Below are 17052 nucleotides of genomic sequence, written 5' to 3'. Positions count from 1 at the left end.
GGAGGAAGCCGGAGAACCTGGAGAGAACCCACGCAAGCACAAGGAGAACATGCAAACTCCGCACAGAAAGGCCCAGGACCGGATTCCAACCCAGAACCTTTTTGCTGTGAGGTGACGGTGCTAACCACTGCACCACCGTGACGCCCTTTTTTTTCTAAAATGTGGGAATTTTTTTTTTTTTTTTTTTGCTCCCTATGAATGCTCTCTGTTCCCCAAATGTGTGACACAAAATTTGCTGTGCGCATCCGGCTTAAGTTTCAGGGTCTTCACCAAATGTACCAGTGAACCTCAGAGCTCCTCAGCTCCGCCCACCGCAAAGCTCCGCCCACCTCAGAGCTCCTCTCGGCTCCGCCCACCTCAGAGCTCCTCTCGGCTCCGCCCACCTCAGAGCGCTCAAGTGCAACAGCAGCCACCTGGGAACATATCTACTTACTACTTACTCATAAATGTGGCGCCCAGAGGATGAAGACAAACGCAACGTGTGAACAGAGAGACTTTATTTGTTTTACAATATCATCTTGGTTACATTCGTATATAAACTTTTAGATTTTTCGAGCATTTTTTACAGAATGACAGCGATGTTTATCAGATTGCATACCTAGAAAATTAAAGGAATACATGCATCCGAACATGAACAGCATTAAAAGGAGAAATTTTATATAGCAAGTAGAAATTCACAACTGTGAGCTCTGCTCAGTGTGACTGTGCTCATCAGTCGGGGGGATATTACAGAGGGAAGGCCTCCAACAACACCTAGAGGACGGCAGGTTCACTAAACCCACGATGAGGAATTTAAACGCCTTCAATTTGAGAGGTTGATTTTTCAGCATCAAATTTAAGCAGTTTCTTACGTTTACTTTGTTTTCACGATTTCTCTCATTAACATGAGGCACCACAAACACAACAATAAAAAATGCTGACTGCTGAAATGGTTACAGGAACGACGACCTCCTAGAAGGTAATGGAAAGTGCACTTAGTGGGTCCGCTCAGCACGGACCCCTCCGGACAAATACCAGCTGTTCCCTCGGAAACCATCGTTTGAAGCACGAGACCAAAGGACGCTCTACAACCCCCCGACGACTGATCGCGGCAGCTTCTCGTCTCTCGTGTCTTTCTCCGTCTCAGAGCTCTGAGTGTTTGCAGACGGTGGCCTCCGCCCCTTTCCCTCCACTTCCCCCTGCGACGTGCACAGTGTCCCCAGCACCTGCAAACTCAACGCCTCAGAGGCTGGACATGTGCTGCAGTGACACGTCGCCATCTACTGGAGAAGCTGGAAACTGCTGCGTTTTTTTTTATTATTACTTTAACCTGCTTGTTAGAATCTAGAGCTTAAATTTTTAGAAAAAAAACAAAAACAATATCACAACAGCAAAATAATTTTAACTAAAATATCAACTAAAAACATTTACTAGAACTCATTAGTTCAACTGGCCGAGTAAAAACGAGCAAACACTGGAATCAGGACGAACGGGGATTATTTCCACGTCGGGCCAACGTGCAGGGACGGGGAGCACAGCTGTACATCTGCATGGTCGGCCGCTGATGGAGGCCCTTTACAGCATTTTGAAAAGGTGAACCGTCATTGACTCGTCTCCACACTGAGGAGGAAGCTCTGGACTCATGATTTAAAAAAACAAAAACATGTTGCACTGTCCATGATCTCAAATACAAAACAAGAAAAAAAATAAACATGTAATATCAGACTACAATGTTAACATGTAAAAAGTACTAATGTCAACAGAGCTGAGGAAAATGTAGAAAAGGTCAAGAATACACTGAAGAATAGAAAAAGAAAAGGCATCTTCAGTTGATGTTAAAGATGAGGAAGGGCGGCGATGAAGAAGATGATTGTGATGCAGGAGGAGGTTCGATATGAGGACAGCGATAATGAAGTTATGAGTAAAGGAAAAGAGCGGCGTCTGGCTGGTGCTCACACCTCGGGGATGGAGTGGTCCATGGCTGACCGCAGGAGGCCGGAGGACATCCTGGAGGACAACAATCAGAGACATCATGTTGGAGATGCGATCGCTGATCAGAACGCTGATGAACCGATCGTCTATGACACCGGCTCGGCACTAGATAGCGTGAATATGCTGAAAGTAGAGGTGGATGTTATATCCAGTAGAGTCCATGCAGCTTCTCCTCCGGTGGATCTAAGAAACCACTGAAGATCACCAACATCGAGTATAAATGAAGACGCCGGCTCGATGGTTTTGTTGAGGCTTCACACCACGACGTGAGATCAGCTGGAACCTCTGAGCGAGCGGACGAAAGACAGCTGACAGGCAGCCGGACTCTCGGACTCTCTGATTCTCTGATTCTCGGACACTCGGGACACTGACACTCGGGACACTCGGACTCTGACACTCGGGACACTCGGACTCTGACACTCGGGACACTCTGACACTCGGGACACTCGGACTCTCGGACACTCGGGACACTCGGGACACTCGGACTCTGACACTCGGACTCTCGGACACTCGGACACTCGGACACTCGGCTGCTCCGACCGACAGAACAAACGTTCTTCTTCACTACAGTCCACCTTACCAATCGTTTGCATGTCAGCAGCCCGGCTGCACCGACTGTTACTCACAGCTTCAGTTTTCTTCGCTGTGAGTAACAGTCTGGGAACTCGGCCCGTATTAGTGTTTGCACCAATTAGCGACTGGTATCTGTGGTTAACCGCACCTCCTTCACTGTGATTGGACGGCTGGTGACGGAGACGAGGGCAACAAAGAAGCTATTTAAATTATTTCAGCCAAAAGAAGTTATAATATAAAGACGAGGAAATTTAGCATATGGAGATATAAAGATATATATCTATATAAATATAGATATATAGATCTATATATATATATACACACACACACACACACACACACACACACACACACACACACACACACACACACACACACACACACACACACACACACACACACAATGCAGCCTGAAGATATGGTGATGGTACTTATAGGCCATGTCGCCCAGCTGTAGTAGAAAGCGTGTGAAGTCCCACCTCTTAATCATGTGCTCGTAGATGACCTTGGGCATGATGGTGATGGTCATGGCGGTCGGAGAGACGCTCAGGATGTCCTTGATCTGAGAGTCCTGAAACACGGACATTAACGTGTAAAAACTTCATGTCATTCATGTTTTTACATCAGAAACACGTTCAACTTTACAGTTTTTCTCCATACTTCTTTAATGAGAAACTAAATCTGTGTTTTCATGTGTTTCCATCATTCAAAGTGTTTCTTTTATCTAATAAACAGGTTCTTCGACAGTGGAAAGAAAAAACAAGCTTCTTTTCATCAGATCATCAGTTTAAACCTGCTTCAGTCACATCACATCTACTGAAACTCCTCCCAGGTCATGACCTCTGAGTGACCTCCGTGACCCCTGCACTGGTCACATGCTTTAAAACCTCCGTCTACTCTGAAGAGCAGCACCACGCTGCCCCCCACAGACAGAGAGCAGTAACTACACAAACAGAGGAGGAGTTCAGACAGACAGGAGTTTGAGTTGGAAGCTCCTTAATAACATCTAACACATGTACAAGCTAAGGTGTAAAACTTGGGGTTGATTCATAGAATAATTATTGTTGTAGACTTTAAATAAAAGATTGTTTGTACAGTGAATGAATGCAGAGATGACGCAGTTTCTCCAAACAAAACAAAATGTTGTTCAGCTTTCTTCTCTTTAAACTAATAAACTAGTTTCATAAATAAAGCATGAAATACAGATGTTAAACATTTGGTTCTTATGTGTAACAACTCATTAAATCCCTTCAGAGACAGCTGTTACTGCTCCTCTGCTGAACTGGGCTAGTTAACTTTTAGCAAGACAAATTTAACAGGCTAATTTAAGATTCAGCTCATTTCTTATTAAATGTAAAAACAGTTCCAGTCTTAATAGTTTTTAAATTTCAGGAAAACAGGACAACTATCATCCAGCCTGAATTATCTCGCTCTCTGTAGTCTGCTTCTTAACTCTGTAACGCTCGGTCATGTTTTCAAGCTGTTTTTACCTCAAAACAGGTTTCAGATCAGATCAGATGTGAAACAGTCCGACTGAGCTTCGTTTTCTGGGTTTGACCATTCAAAGATTTCCACCAGCTTTAATCACACATCACACGTGCCCTTCTTTTCACCTATTTCTGTTTAGCAAACATCAACCGACGAGCCGTCTGTGACCTCCATCATTTATTCTTCTATGTTTCCACACGGTGAATGAATGTGCTGACTGTGGAAGGTAAACAGCTGCATTAAAAGGGAGTGAATGCATTTAAGGTTATGAGCTTTGAGTTTCCGGAGGTGCATCAAACTGATGGAGAAAAAGTGTAAAAACTAAGAAAAGCAAAGGGAGGCTGCATCACAGGGAGGACAGACTACACTCCTACTGCAGCACACACAGCAAACTACTCTGACAACTGAACCGTGCTGAGTGCTGCACTTACTCCGAGCTGCTGCACGTCCCACCTCCTACTACTGTCTGACACCTCAGGAGCTGCAAACTTAACATCAGCCACCACAGAATCACAAATGTTGTGAGTCCAGTCTAACTTCTAGTCCGTGTTCTCCTCTGCACCGACACCAGAGATCAGTCATCTTCAACGTGACAACAACACGTGACCCAACGACCGGATGAAAGATGTGTGGAGCGTCTGACCTTCAGGCCGATCACGTTCTGCCCGTTGATCTCGCAGATGTAATGTTCGGTCAGCAGCCCGTTGCGGACGGCGGAGCCGTCTTTGACCAGCGAGGTGATTCTACCGGACTTGTAGATGAAGCCCACGTGGCCGGAGCTGTCTTTGTGCATGGTGACGGTGCGCTGGAAAGGTCTGCAGACACACACAGGACAGACGGTCAATCTACCCGTCTGAGTGGGACGGACGTAGAGGTCATAGGAGCACACGGCATGTTGGGGAACACAAAACGCAAACAGGAAATCACAAGATAATAAGAAACTCTATTTGATAACGTTCAGGAAAACTAAACTGAGCAAAGAGCTGAGCTGCAAAGAGCAAAACAACCAGCAGGGGGAGCCAAACTAAGGAGAGACATCAGACAACATCTGACCAACATCACCAGTACAGTAGTTTTAATTCTGACTGGTTTGGAGCCTGATGTCAAGTTTGGTTTTGAGGGGAAGAGTTTAAGAAAAGGATGAAAGGTTCCAAGAAATCTGCCTTAGCAATAATATACACACACATATATATATATACACACACACACACATATATATATACATACATATACACACATACATATATATATACACCGACACCAGAGATCAGTCATCTATCTATCTATATATATATATATATATATATATATATATATATATATATTATAATAATTATTATAAGAATAAATGTTATGATAATAATAATTATTATAATAATTATTATAATAATATATGAATATATTATTATAATTATTATTACTATATATATTCATATATGTATATGTATATATGTGTGTATATTATCGCTATTCATATATATATGAACATATATATATATATAGATATATTGTAATAATTATTATAATAATATATTCATATATATTTATTCATATATTATTGTTATAATATATATTCTTATAATAATTATTATAATATATATATATAATAAGAATATATGTTCTTATAATAATTATTATAATATATATATAACTGAGTTAACTGAGAGCATTTGGAACATGTTTAAGACTGATTAGTTAAATATATATTAGTTAAATACATATATATATATATAATATAAGTTTTTAATATGTGAAATCTCTTTGCATCATGTGAGGCATGAGTTCAAGTCGCTGCCTCTGTCCATCCACCATGAAACCTCACAGCTCAGTGGAGAAGAGAAATCCAACTCAGCCTCCTGCACGTTGGACCGATGGAGGCCGAGTCGTCCAGTCAGAGATACAGCAGATGAAAAGATAACACGTTAACTGGATGTGTGTTTCTAATACACATCATATTCATATTCATATTCCAATATGGAGGCTCACAAATGCAACTCAGTATTTCGCTCTAAAAACTCGTCTACGAAGCATCTTTTAGTCTGCAATAAAAAATAAGACCTAAAGTTTTCAGCTCAACCCCGACAGAACAGAAACCAGAGAATCCTCCGGCTGTGCTGCTCACCTGTCCCGGACCACCAGCTCGATGCGGGTCTCGGCCGCAGCCTTCAGAGCCTTGTGGGCTTTGTCCACGCTCCACCCGCCGCAGTTCTGCCCGTTGATCTGAAGGACCTGGTCCCCGAAGCGCAGCCCGGCGAGGGCGGCGGGAGAGTTGGCCTGAACCAGCTGCAGAAACACTCCCTGAGACAGGAAGAGGAAACATATCCAACATTTAGACCGAGTCAGAGGAACGGAGGAGGAGACGGAAAACACGCTGAGAGTGGAGAGGACACACGGACAGGGAAGAGCAGATGAAATGTCCTCATAAAAACAAGAAGAGATGCTGAGAGCAGGCAGAACATGTTTAAGACTGATTTAGTGAATTTACTTCTACACAGTATAAATCGATGAGCCTGGTAGCCTCTGTGTTGAGGTAGCAAACAGATTATTGGCTTTTTCTGTGTGCAGCGACTCTGCAGAGACGAGGACATGCAGAGACGAGGAGATGCAGAGACGCCGACGTAACGTGGTACAAACCAAAATGCATTTGTCTTTATTTCCTTTTCTGGGGCAGCGAACACGAGGCTCAACATTTGAATAACAGCATCCTGAAACTTGGTCCCATCCAGAAACTTTATGGATAATTAAAGAAACTTCACACTTCACAGTGGCTGCAGCTACATGCTGATTATTGTACTTCTTCCAACAACCTGGACCCACTGAACATACGTCAAACACAGGTTACCCACAAGGCCTCCTTCCTGAAGGGGAAGACTCGGCCGGAAACAAATGTTTCTACGAGTTGTTGTTTTTTTTCAGTCTTCCTGTGGTTACGTAGCAAGTAAAATCTTGTCAGAGGAAGACTTTCCTGGCTGACTAACATCTAGTGGATTGTTGTGGAGCAGCTCTCCTGAATCAGCAGTGGTACATCCACTGGTGCTGCAGACCTGAACCCAGATCTGAACTGTCTCAGAAGGATGTGAGATCGGTGTCACCGGTGACAGACGGTCTGAGCTGACTCACGTTGTCGATGGCCCGGAGCCGCAGCCCGACCTTCCCGTCCTGGTCCTTACAGAGGATGATCTCCCGCAGCCCCGGGCGGATCTCCGCCCTCCTGATGCCGACGTCCATCCCCGTCACGGGCCGCACCATCCCGCCGACACCCGAGCCGGACTGCACCGCCACCTGCTGAGGGGGCAGAAAGCAGGGAGAGTGAACGAGGTGGGCTGAGGAGGAGGAGGAGGAGGAGAAGGAGGAGGTGAGAGGAAGATCGGATTAAAGAGGAGCGCTACATTAAAATTCAGCCGCAAATAAAAAAAATACAAAATAAAATGCATCAAATAGAGGAATGTGGGAGGATTGGGTTTCATCTCCGCCTCCACCAGCGACAGAGAGCACGACGGCTTCGGGCACTTCTTTAAAAACTTCATCATTAGTATGCTTTTCAATGAATAATACAAAATATGGAAAAACATCAGAAAGAAATAACAGTCGAGGTGAAGGTAGCAGCAGGGAGCACAGATGGTTAAAATGTCTGCATGTGTTGTGCAGGATACACACACACACACACACACACACTGAACACGCACACTGAACACGCACACACACTGTTGGAGGGGAGTGAAGAGCTCACCCTCCCACTCACTCCTCCAGGCCGCGCTGACTCATCCAGGAACACTTCCAGCTGCTAAAAACTATTTTCAACCTTTGAACGTTGGTGTTTTTCAGTGTCAAAGAATGAATCCACAAATAAAGTAGTGATAGAATGAAGATGATGATAATAATAATAATAATAATAATAATAATAATAATAATAATAATAACAACACACAAACAGAAGCTTACGTTGTCGGCGACAGGCAGCAGCGTCAGGTTCTTCTGGACTTCATCGCTGTTGAGGGCCAGACCCATATAATCTCCCAGCTCCTGCAGGTTTGGGTACAGGCCTGGGGGGGAGGGGGGGCAGAATTGAGGTTAGTGGAGCAGATGGAGGTGAGAGGAGCAGGTAGGAGGAGGTGGAGGAGGAGAGGAATTCACATTCAGGTTTAATAATAAATACATGAATACATTCAGCAATATTACACAGAGATGCTTCCAGACTGTCGTCCCAGTAATCACGTTAAAACACCCTCCAGTGAAATATTGTGATTATACAAGTTACCAACTAAATAAAATATGTAATCTAAATGTTTTCACTCTCAAAATATAAAACATATAAAACAAGGTATGACTACGAACGGGAAAAGAATCAGTCGTGTCAGTAGACTCTTATGTAACATGCAGTGTTTACTACTCCAGGAAGTAGTCCGACCCTTAGCAACCACCTAGCAACAGACTGAATAAATACAGTAGAGTACGGTCTATTCTACAGTAAGAGTTTAGCACCGTGTCGTGTGTTCAAACCAAACCGGTCCAGCTAGTCGCCGCTAGGATTGGAAGTGTAGAAACTACAATATATTCATATTATATGAAACTCTATTCTAATTATTCCCATTGAGGAGGTGGAGTGATATTTCTAGTGATCAGCAGGGTGTGATGTCATGATGATTTGTTCCAAGTGTTCAGTTGACCAATCAGATGTCTGTGGGCGGAGCTACTTGTTGTATAATACAGTGTTTTATCAGCACCTCTCCCTGAATTACAACACTGAAGACATTCAGTCTCCGTCCTCCACTCACAGGTGGACGAACACGGGGGGCGGAGCCACACCTCTGCACTCAGCTGACCTTTTTACTCTCCAACACTTTATATTGTATTCATGCCGTCCATCCCAGCAGCTCCATTAAAGCCCTCCATCTGAAGACTGTTGACAATCAGCGCTCTGTGTTTCCGTGCAGTAAAACCTTCCTGGCAGATTAGCGGGCAGTTATTTGTTAATACGGCACAGACACAGTGTTTGTATGTGTTTGGAAAGTCTGTGAGCTGTTACAGCAGCAGGCCAGACTCAAACCTCTCAGCCATCATAAGACGCACTGGCAGGAAGTGCAGTAATTTGGGGATCATCTAACTTTCCTGGAGCAGAAACGATTAGTTGAAAGGCTCATTAGTCAATAAACAACAACAAAATAATAATCAGGAGTTGTTTTGTTTATCAGTTAACAGATTCAATATTTTTGTCAACAAAAATACTGTAAACAATATGTAAAATAATATTTGGGGTTTAGGTTGGTGACAGACATTTTTAAAGATTTTTTTACGTTACAGACTAAATAATGAATTCATTCATCTGACCAATAATCATTTGTGTAATGGATGATTAAAATAAGTCATTGCAGCTCCAAACTTTCCATCTAGCAACATCATCACGTTAAGATTTGTACTTGTTTGTGGAAAATAGGTGCAGAACTAAAGACATTCCCCTCAACAGGAGGAAAATCCTACAACACCCAGAATGCTTTGCAAATCCTCTCCTTCATAGGCTGCCACCCAGTCGGGTAGTTTTGGGTTCTGTGAAAAACAAGGAAGTACAATCTGCAGTTTGAAGCGGAGCCTGGACTCCAAGTGATCGATGAAGACGACGTCCTATTTAATAACGTAAAACTTGAACCCTTCAAGAGACGAATTCGATGGTCAGACCGAACAGGAGAAGCTTCGATATCAGCCAACACATTATTCAGTGATTCTCTTTCTTTCAAAAACAAGGACTGAGCAATCTTTGAGCCACATTCACACTCCACCCAGACAGGCAGAAATCTCCCACCTCAACACCTGCAAGACTGATCATGTCTGGAGACTCCGACAAACAAAACACAACATGGCAGAACAAAGTGTTCTCCGACGGAAGGTCCAGAAAAAAAAGAGCTTTCATTATGTCGGGAAACTCTTCATTTATGTTTCTATTATATTCACCTCTCCCACACATGCCGAGTGCACATGGGCAGAAAAACACTGGTTGGTTTGGGAATGATCCTGAAGAGGAAACGGAGTGTTTTAAATGTTGGATGGTGAATGTTCTCTACTTCTACAGCACTTTATCACCTTTCGGTCTCACAGCGCTTTCACATGTTTTCCCATTCACCCACTAAAGAGACAGATCACCATGCAAGGTGCTGCCATCAGGAGAACATTCACACACCGACGGTTCACCATCGGGAGCAATTTAGGGTTCTAGGAGGTGATGTGTCCGGCTCCGACGGACTTATTGATGCTTTAAGATGCTTTAAGAGTCAAATCCCTGCTGACATCGTTCCAGAGCTCTGAGAACTCGTCAGGAAACCGTCGGGAGATTCAGATCCAGCGACTGTGATCGACAGAATCAGCGTATGTAGCTCGGCCGCGGTCCCGTTTCAATCAGACCGCCTCCCCTTCACCTCCCTCCTCTCCTCCAGCCCTGCGTCCCTCCTTCCTCCCCCCCATCGTGCCCTGTCCCAGTACAACTGCCTGCCAGAGCCGGTCTCCATGGCGACTCACAGCCAGCTCTGCTGAGGTAAAAAACAAAAGACCAAAAGCCCAAAGGACTTTACATCCAAACAGAGGAGAGGCTGAATGAGGGGGAGGACGGGAGGAGGAAGGGGGACAACGGGAGGAAGGGGGAGAACGGGAGGAGGAAGGAGAACGGGAGGAGGAAGGAGAACGGGAGGAAGGGAGGACGGGGGAGAACGGGAGGAGGAAGGAGGACAACGGGGGGAAGGGGAAGGACGGGAGGAAGGGGGAGAGCGCTCTGCTCTGAAGGCTCCAGAGGACCACGGCCCCCCACAGAGAGCCAACACACACCCAGCATGACAAACCAGAGAACGACCGCAGGATGAAGAAACAACGACGCAGGTGAAGGTGTGAAAGATGAAACCCTGGAGACTCACCGGCGGCCGCCATGATGGCGGCGTCGGGCTGCGGCTGGTAGGTTCCCTCGGCGATGGCGGGCATGGTGCTGGTCGTCTGGGAGAACTGGACCTGAGCCTGGAAAGGAATCACATGCACCAGTCAACTGGAAGAGCATGAATGATGGGATGGGAGCGCCGGATTAAAAGGTTGTTATGGGCACCAAAGAGAAGTAGTTGATAAAACTGGGTGAAGGAATCTTCTTCTATTCATCAGATGAAGTGACAGCAGCATACTTCAACACCAGCAAATGATATCTTCCATCACATGAATATGTAATGCAGACATGACGAAGTTACTCAGAGATTTTAGTGTTCTTTAATTAAATTGGGGACATAAAGGACACGTTAAACTTCGGGTCAACTAAACGCCTCTAAACGCTCAGTTCAATCAAACAAAAACACATTCAGTTTGAACTAACTGGAAATAAACTTCTGACATTTGGAAAGTTAACTGTATAATAATTTCCCCACATATTTCACTGTATTTGCAACATCTGTCAAACACTATAATCATATTTTCTTCTTGCAAACTATCGTCCGAAGCTCATTAGCATAGATACCGTTAATAACTAAAATAGATCCACTTCAACTCAACTTACCTTGATGACCTTGTCGACCTTGAGGTCCTCGAGTGACGGATACAGGGACATGCTGGAGGAGAGAAGACAAACAGCTGTGAGTGGCAGGGACTTCAAGGGACCGGGACCTCCTCATATTAACCTTCACGTCTTCCTTCCAGCTCCATGAAGCTCCATTTCATAGCAGCCTTGAATGAAGTGACGGGGATGTGGACGAGATGTGTTGAAATAACACCATCAAAAAGTGTCTAATTACACTTTCTATTATAATTTTACTGTTTGTTGTTGATGATGATTTGTATCTGAACCACTTCCACACTACTGAAGTTTCGCCGTATACCATTATATTATGTTATGACATCATTATGTTCACAAGTTGGAATATTGCCATAATCATGATATAAATTTTAGAAATGAAACTAAACATATGATGAACCTCGAACAGGTCTTCTGATGACTGATCATCTTTCAACCAAAACCATCGAACACTTCTCAGGTCGCAGCTCCTCCGATGTTTAAATTCTTTGTCTTATTTGACAGTAAATTAAATGTTATTAGTTTTCAGACCAAAACTTATTGTGGACATTTTCCACAATTTGACTTTTAAAGGACTCAACGATCGATGGAGGAAATAATCTGCTGGTCGATCGATAATGGAAACTATCAAACCTACTGCAGACATGCATCATGAAAAATACATTTCACCACTAATTTTATCACCGTGTCACACTTTATACATCATATTACTGTGGATTAATAAACAGCAATATAAGACGAGGCGACCTTCTGCCTCGATAGTGGAAATATATGGTGCCTGAGAAAATACAGCGAATCTCCAGGAGATGAGCAACATGTCAGCTGATCATGATCACAACAACCAAAACTCCCATATGGTTGATTATAAACACAGCAGAAGACAGAAGTCACTGTGTGAACATAAACCAGCAGCAGCGTGAAGCTGGAAGAGGAAATGAGAGATAACAGCTCATCAGCTGACTGATGTTATACAAACAGGGCAGCAGGAAAGACTTGGACACGCTGCAGAGGGACAACAGCTGATTGACACGTCCGCTACTCAACATCCACATCGCCCCTTCGCTTTCACAGAAACTGCTGCGAGCTGGGACACAAGAACATCCCATAATAATATTACAATGGATGCAGAGCATAGCAGGGTCCTCAGTTTGATTTGAGATGGACATTAATCCACATTTCAAAGAGCATTATCTATGTTGTCATCAATAATTCATCAGAGGTGAGCTGTTTAAAAGCTGCATTAGTGCGGACCTGAATCTTTCAGGGGAGATGGACGTCGTGTTCAAACACTCAGGAAGAGCAAGGACGTCTTTACGCGAAACGACGTCTGCGTACATCACAGCGTTGATCTAAAGGAAACTTTAGTGGACATTTTTAGCCATTTTCCATCATAAAAACAGGTGTAACCTTGAGTTTACCTGATGACATGAAGGCCAATCAGAAGGCAGACGTTTTGGGCTGTTTTTAAGACCTTCTCTGGGTTTTCCTCTCCAGAGGAACATTAAGCACGAATACCAACAAACAGGAGGCCAAACGCATTACGACAGGAATTTAAAGGCCTCGTATCCACAACCGCACTCACGAGAGAGACGAGGACAGACTGAACAAAGCACACTTTTCTCTGTAAATACCTCTGCTTGGTTTTGCTGTATATTGATTTTGCAGTTTACCAAGTAAATACAAGTGTTGATAGATCAGTTTCATGGAAACGCAGCTTGTGGAGGTAAATACAGACGAACTAAACATACAGACTGAACAGAAACCTAACCCCTCTCGTGAACAGGTTTTTTGTGGGTTTCTTTTGTTGTTTTTTTAAAATAGTAGATTTGCCTTTTCTTGTTTGGGAGTCTAGTCTGACTATATGCTATCAACATCTAAACAAAACCATTGTATAGCTGAAGTTGTGCTGAAAAGAAGGATACCAAACACTTAAGGAAAGTTGGGTTTTTTTAATTATAAATGAAGGCAAATGCAAACTGGTCATGTCAGTGCACAGACACCATCAGATCTATAGTTTCTAAAAATAAAGGCAAAGAAAAAAGATCTTATAAAGTTAACCAATTTCACTTCAGTCTGTCCAGCCTTTCTACTTTTATATGATTTTCTTTGCCACGCTGTGACAACTGTGTGTCACGATCACGAGACATGCGGACACACCTCTTCCCCAACAGGAAACAGGAAAAAGAAGTGAGGTGGATGACAGTGCAATAATAATGATAAAAAACAGCTGGTGTTATGACTGAACTCCAAACAGATTATCAATATCCGAAAACCGAATTATCCACATCATAAGACAACTTTCTAAAAGAACCAACGTCCTCTCCTCCATTTTGATGAACTGCATTACACATAATTTCCACAAAAACTGACCACACGGAGTTAAAAATAAGCCGATGGCAAAAATGTGAGTCCTCCGGTACCGTGGGCTCCCAGCGGCAGGACGTGAGCTCACACTCATTTTAACACCAGTAAGTTAAAAAGTGCACCGAGTCCCTAAAACAAGCAAATCACTTGACCACAATCACATTACTGCCACATCTCCTCCAGCCGGACACTCGATCCTCTTCTTCTCCGGCTCCCGACACAGTGCGTCATTGTGTTGGTGGACACAGAGCAGCGTTTTAATACCTTCCCCTGTTTACTTTTCAGACAGCTTTATGTTCCTCCTTCCTTCGAGAGGCACGGCTCAATAAGTCCCGGAGAAAACGAGTGTTTGAGCAGCTCTTTGCGGTGACATAACCGTAATCCTCCAGACATTTCTGCAGCTCCAACAAAGTGGACGACGGACATCATCTCAAATCTCCCACCCAGCTGCAAATTCACTCATTTACTAGACAAATGTTGTTTGCTTACTCAGCAGGAAGCATTAAGATCCTTTATGCAAACAAAAGTACCTCAACGGGATACAAAGATAACGGACAATAGCTTAGCGGCCTTTTACAAATTTTATTATCAGTTGATTTTTTTTGAGCTGCTGGGATGATTTAAGTATCTAAATATAATTACAATTCAAAGTGTTTAACTAAATGGACCAAAAGTAAAACCTGTTCTGCACTAAAAATCCTCTCAGTGGCTGATTTGATAATAAGATTAATACATGTTTAATGTTTAAGCAGCTTTTTTCTCCAGGTTTAATTCCTTTATTTACAGTTCGTAGAGTGCAGTGCTTCCTAACTTTACACATCTTTTCTCTTTCTCTTTGGCAACATCTCAGACTAAAGGTTTGTTCAAATGAAACCACGGGAGAGGGATGTTTCAGTGACGTCATGTAAAACGGGATAATGTTGATGTTTTTTTAATGTAAATAAACGAAGCAACATCATACTTGAATAAAAAGCACTGAACTACTGTGTCGTCTGAAAAGTGTCCAGCGAGAAGAAAACAAACCCGAAAGGCTTTGAAGGAAACTGGGAAAACACCGAAGGAGCTCAGTCCAGCGGCCTGGACGGGTCGGTTCGGCCTGAGCGGGTCGGTTCGGCCTGGACGGGTCGGTTCGGCCTGAGCGGGTCGGTTCGGCCCAACAATGTGCTCGCTTTTTCTTGGCAGCTTCGTCCTGAAATGGCTGGAAACCAACACGGAGGGAACCGAGGGAAGGAACCGAGGGAGGGAACCGAGGGAACCGTGGGAACCGAGTCGCCGCGCCGCGCCGCGCCGCGCCGCTCCGGACCGCACCGCGCCGCTCCGCACCGCACCGCACCGCACCGCACCGCACCGCACCGCACCGCACCGCACCGCTCCGGACCGCGCCGTGTCCAAATGTGCACGTTATCCGCTAAATAAACACCGGAAGCGCATTTGATTGGTGCCGTTGGTCCAGTTCTAATAGATGAGGGTGATGATGTTGTTACTATGGTGAGGGTTATTATGGTATGTTGTCCAGTATCGGTGAGGAAACACGTCTCCATCATATTCAGCCGCGGAACGACGCGGATCGCCGTCGGCTCCCGTTAAAAACACGAACCGGCCGTTGTCCCGTTAATAGGACAGGTACGCTCACAGAACCGGCCGGTTCGTGGTGACTTCACGTTAAAGGACGCCGTGAGGTCCGTGACTGAAGAACCGGGCGGACCGGACCGTCTTTGTTCCGACACAAACAGCAGGGAGGCGGACAGCTAGCCGTAACGGCGCTAGCTCGAGTTCCGGTCGGGAGAGCTCCGGTGAACACCGACGTGAAGACGGACTCACCTCGGCTTGGTTCTGGTTGGGATGTCGGTTCGGACACTCGGACGTTGTTTTCAGACGGCGGCGCGCTGCTGTTTGTTTCCGTCTCTTCGTAGCTGCTGCTTCTCCGAGCTGAAACCTGAAGGGGACTTCTGGAAAGTGACGTCACTGCCTGGCTTCCTGGTCCGTGCGAACCACGTCAATCAGTGATGACGCTGTAAGCCACGCCCACCCACCATCGGTCACGTGAACTTCGACTCGCCGTTTCCGCCCTGAAACACGTGAACTGTACGAACAGCTTTGTTTTGTTTCTTTACATTTCTGCGACTGATTCGTCCTTCAACAACACTGCAGCTCAGTTTATAAAGTACTCTTCCAGATAAATACTTGTTTTGTATATGCCGAATAAAATTTGCTATCAGTAACACCAGGTGTCGGGCCTGTTATACTCTGGTGTGTTCAGGGGGGCTTTATTCACCAGAGTAAAGTTCTGTAAACCACATTTCTACAAACCTCTAAAGATACGAACACAAACCTTTTTCCCAGAAGCTGTTTTTTAGAGCACTTTGCTGGCTGCCTGACAAAAACGGGAACTGTTTTCCCTGAATTTATGCCCCCTAAGGAGCTATTTGTGTTTATTTTGTCTCTAACAATCCTAGCTTTGTGCGCCCTGTGCCGCCCGGCCCCTCTGGACTTACAAGAGAGCACAGGAACAGCCAGGGTATGTGTGCAGTGAGCAGGAGATCCACAAATTTACAAATCTATTAAAAAGCCAATCCCACATCATGTTTTCAGGCACTTACAGTATATAAACCCGGATATTTATTTTTCATTAAATGGACTGCTCAGGTCGCTGTGCTGTATATCGGATGACGAAGGACAAAATGATATTCATCCTCAACAACACCAATATCGCAAATAAATCAATGAATTCTGATAATATTCCTAATATATGGATGACTATTAGGAGTGTTCAGGGGTCAACGGGGTCAACGGGCTCCTGTCCATCACCTGCACAATATCCCAGAAAAAGATGCAAAATGTCCAAAGTTAGATGCAAAATAATGAGAAAAAGATGCAGAACAACCTCCCAAACATTGATGTTTTTAATGTGGTTCTTGTTATTTGGCTTGGATGTGTGTTGTTATTGTTCTGGGACATTGTTGTGTGGTGATTTTACACCTGAAATTAAACTGATTTGACTTGACATGACAACCACAAAAATATAAAACAACTCATTTCAGACATAAAACAAACACAAAGAAACAAGTAAAGCTACAAAATAAACATGTAAACGGACTAAAATAAGATGCAAAATATCTTATATT

At 44.2% G+C, this 17052-nt stretch overlaps 1 protein-coding gene across 2 annotated transcripts; it reads right to left on the bottom strand.

Moving 5' to 3' along the window:
• Window positions 1–480: 480 nt before the first annotated feature.
• sdcbp2 (syndecan binding protein (syntenin) 2) lies at window positions 481–15909 on the bottom strand. Of its 2 annotated transcripts, none has more exons than XM_069708383.1 (9): window positions 15749–15909; window positions 11549–11600; window positions 10929–11025; window positions 7975–8075; window positions 7153–7317; window positions 6155–6330; window positions 4676–4847; window positions 3024–3115; window positions 481–1986 (listed from the first exon to the last, which is right to left on the bottom strand). In XM_069708383.1, the coding sequence occupies exons 2-9, from the start codon at window positions 11597–11599 to the stop codon at window positions 1932–1934; spliced, it is 909 nt and encodes a 302-aa protein (XP_069564484.1). In that variant the 5' UTR covers window position 11600; window positions 15749–15909; the 3' UTR covers window positions 481–1931. The 2 variants fall into 2 exon arrangements, with proteins under 2 accessions (XP_069564484.1, XP_069564485.1); XM_069708384.1 differs by lacking the exon at window positions 15749–15909 and adding an exon at window positions 15370–15392.
• Between the last annotated feature and the right edge of the window lie 1143 nt (window positions 15910–17052).

Source organism: Brachyistius frenatus, unplaced genomic scaffold (assembly GCF_029030835.1).
Source record: "Brachyistius frenatus isolate BFR_SWC_R1_liver_20210118 unplaced genomic scaffold, ASM2903083v1 Contig_75, whole genome shotgun sequence".
NCBI lineage: Eukaryota > Metazoa > Chordata > Actinopteri > Embiotocidae > Brachyistius > Brachyistius frenatus.
The sequence above is the reverse complement of the archived record's forward strand: the minus strand, read 5'-3'. Positions and strand labels throughout refer to the sequence as shown.

Coding starts and splice junctions, on each gene's coding strand:
- sdcbp2 (XM_069708383.1), bottom strand. CDS start 11,599: ATGTCCCTGTATCCGTCACTCGAGGACCTCAAGGTCGACAAGGTCATC. Junction 8,076..10,928: donor CGCCATCATGGCGGCCGCCG/GTGAGTCTCCAG, acceptor CCTCCCCCCCAG/GCCTGTACCCAAACCTGCAG. Junction 6,331..7,152: donor GGCTCCGGGCCATCGACAAC/GTGAGTCAGCTC, acceptor TTCCTGTCTCAG/GGAGTGTTTCTGCAGCTGGT.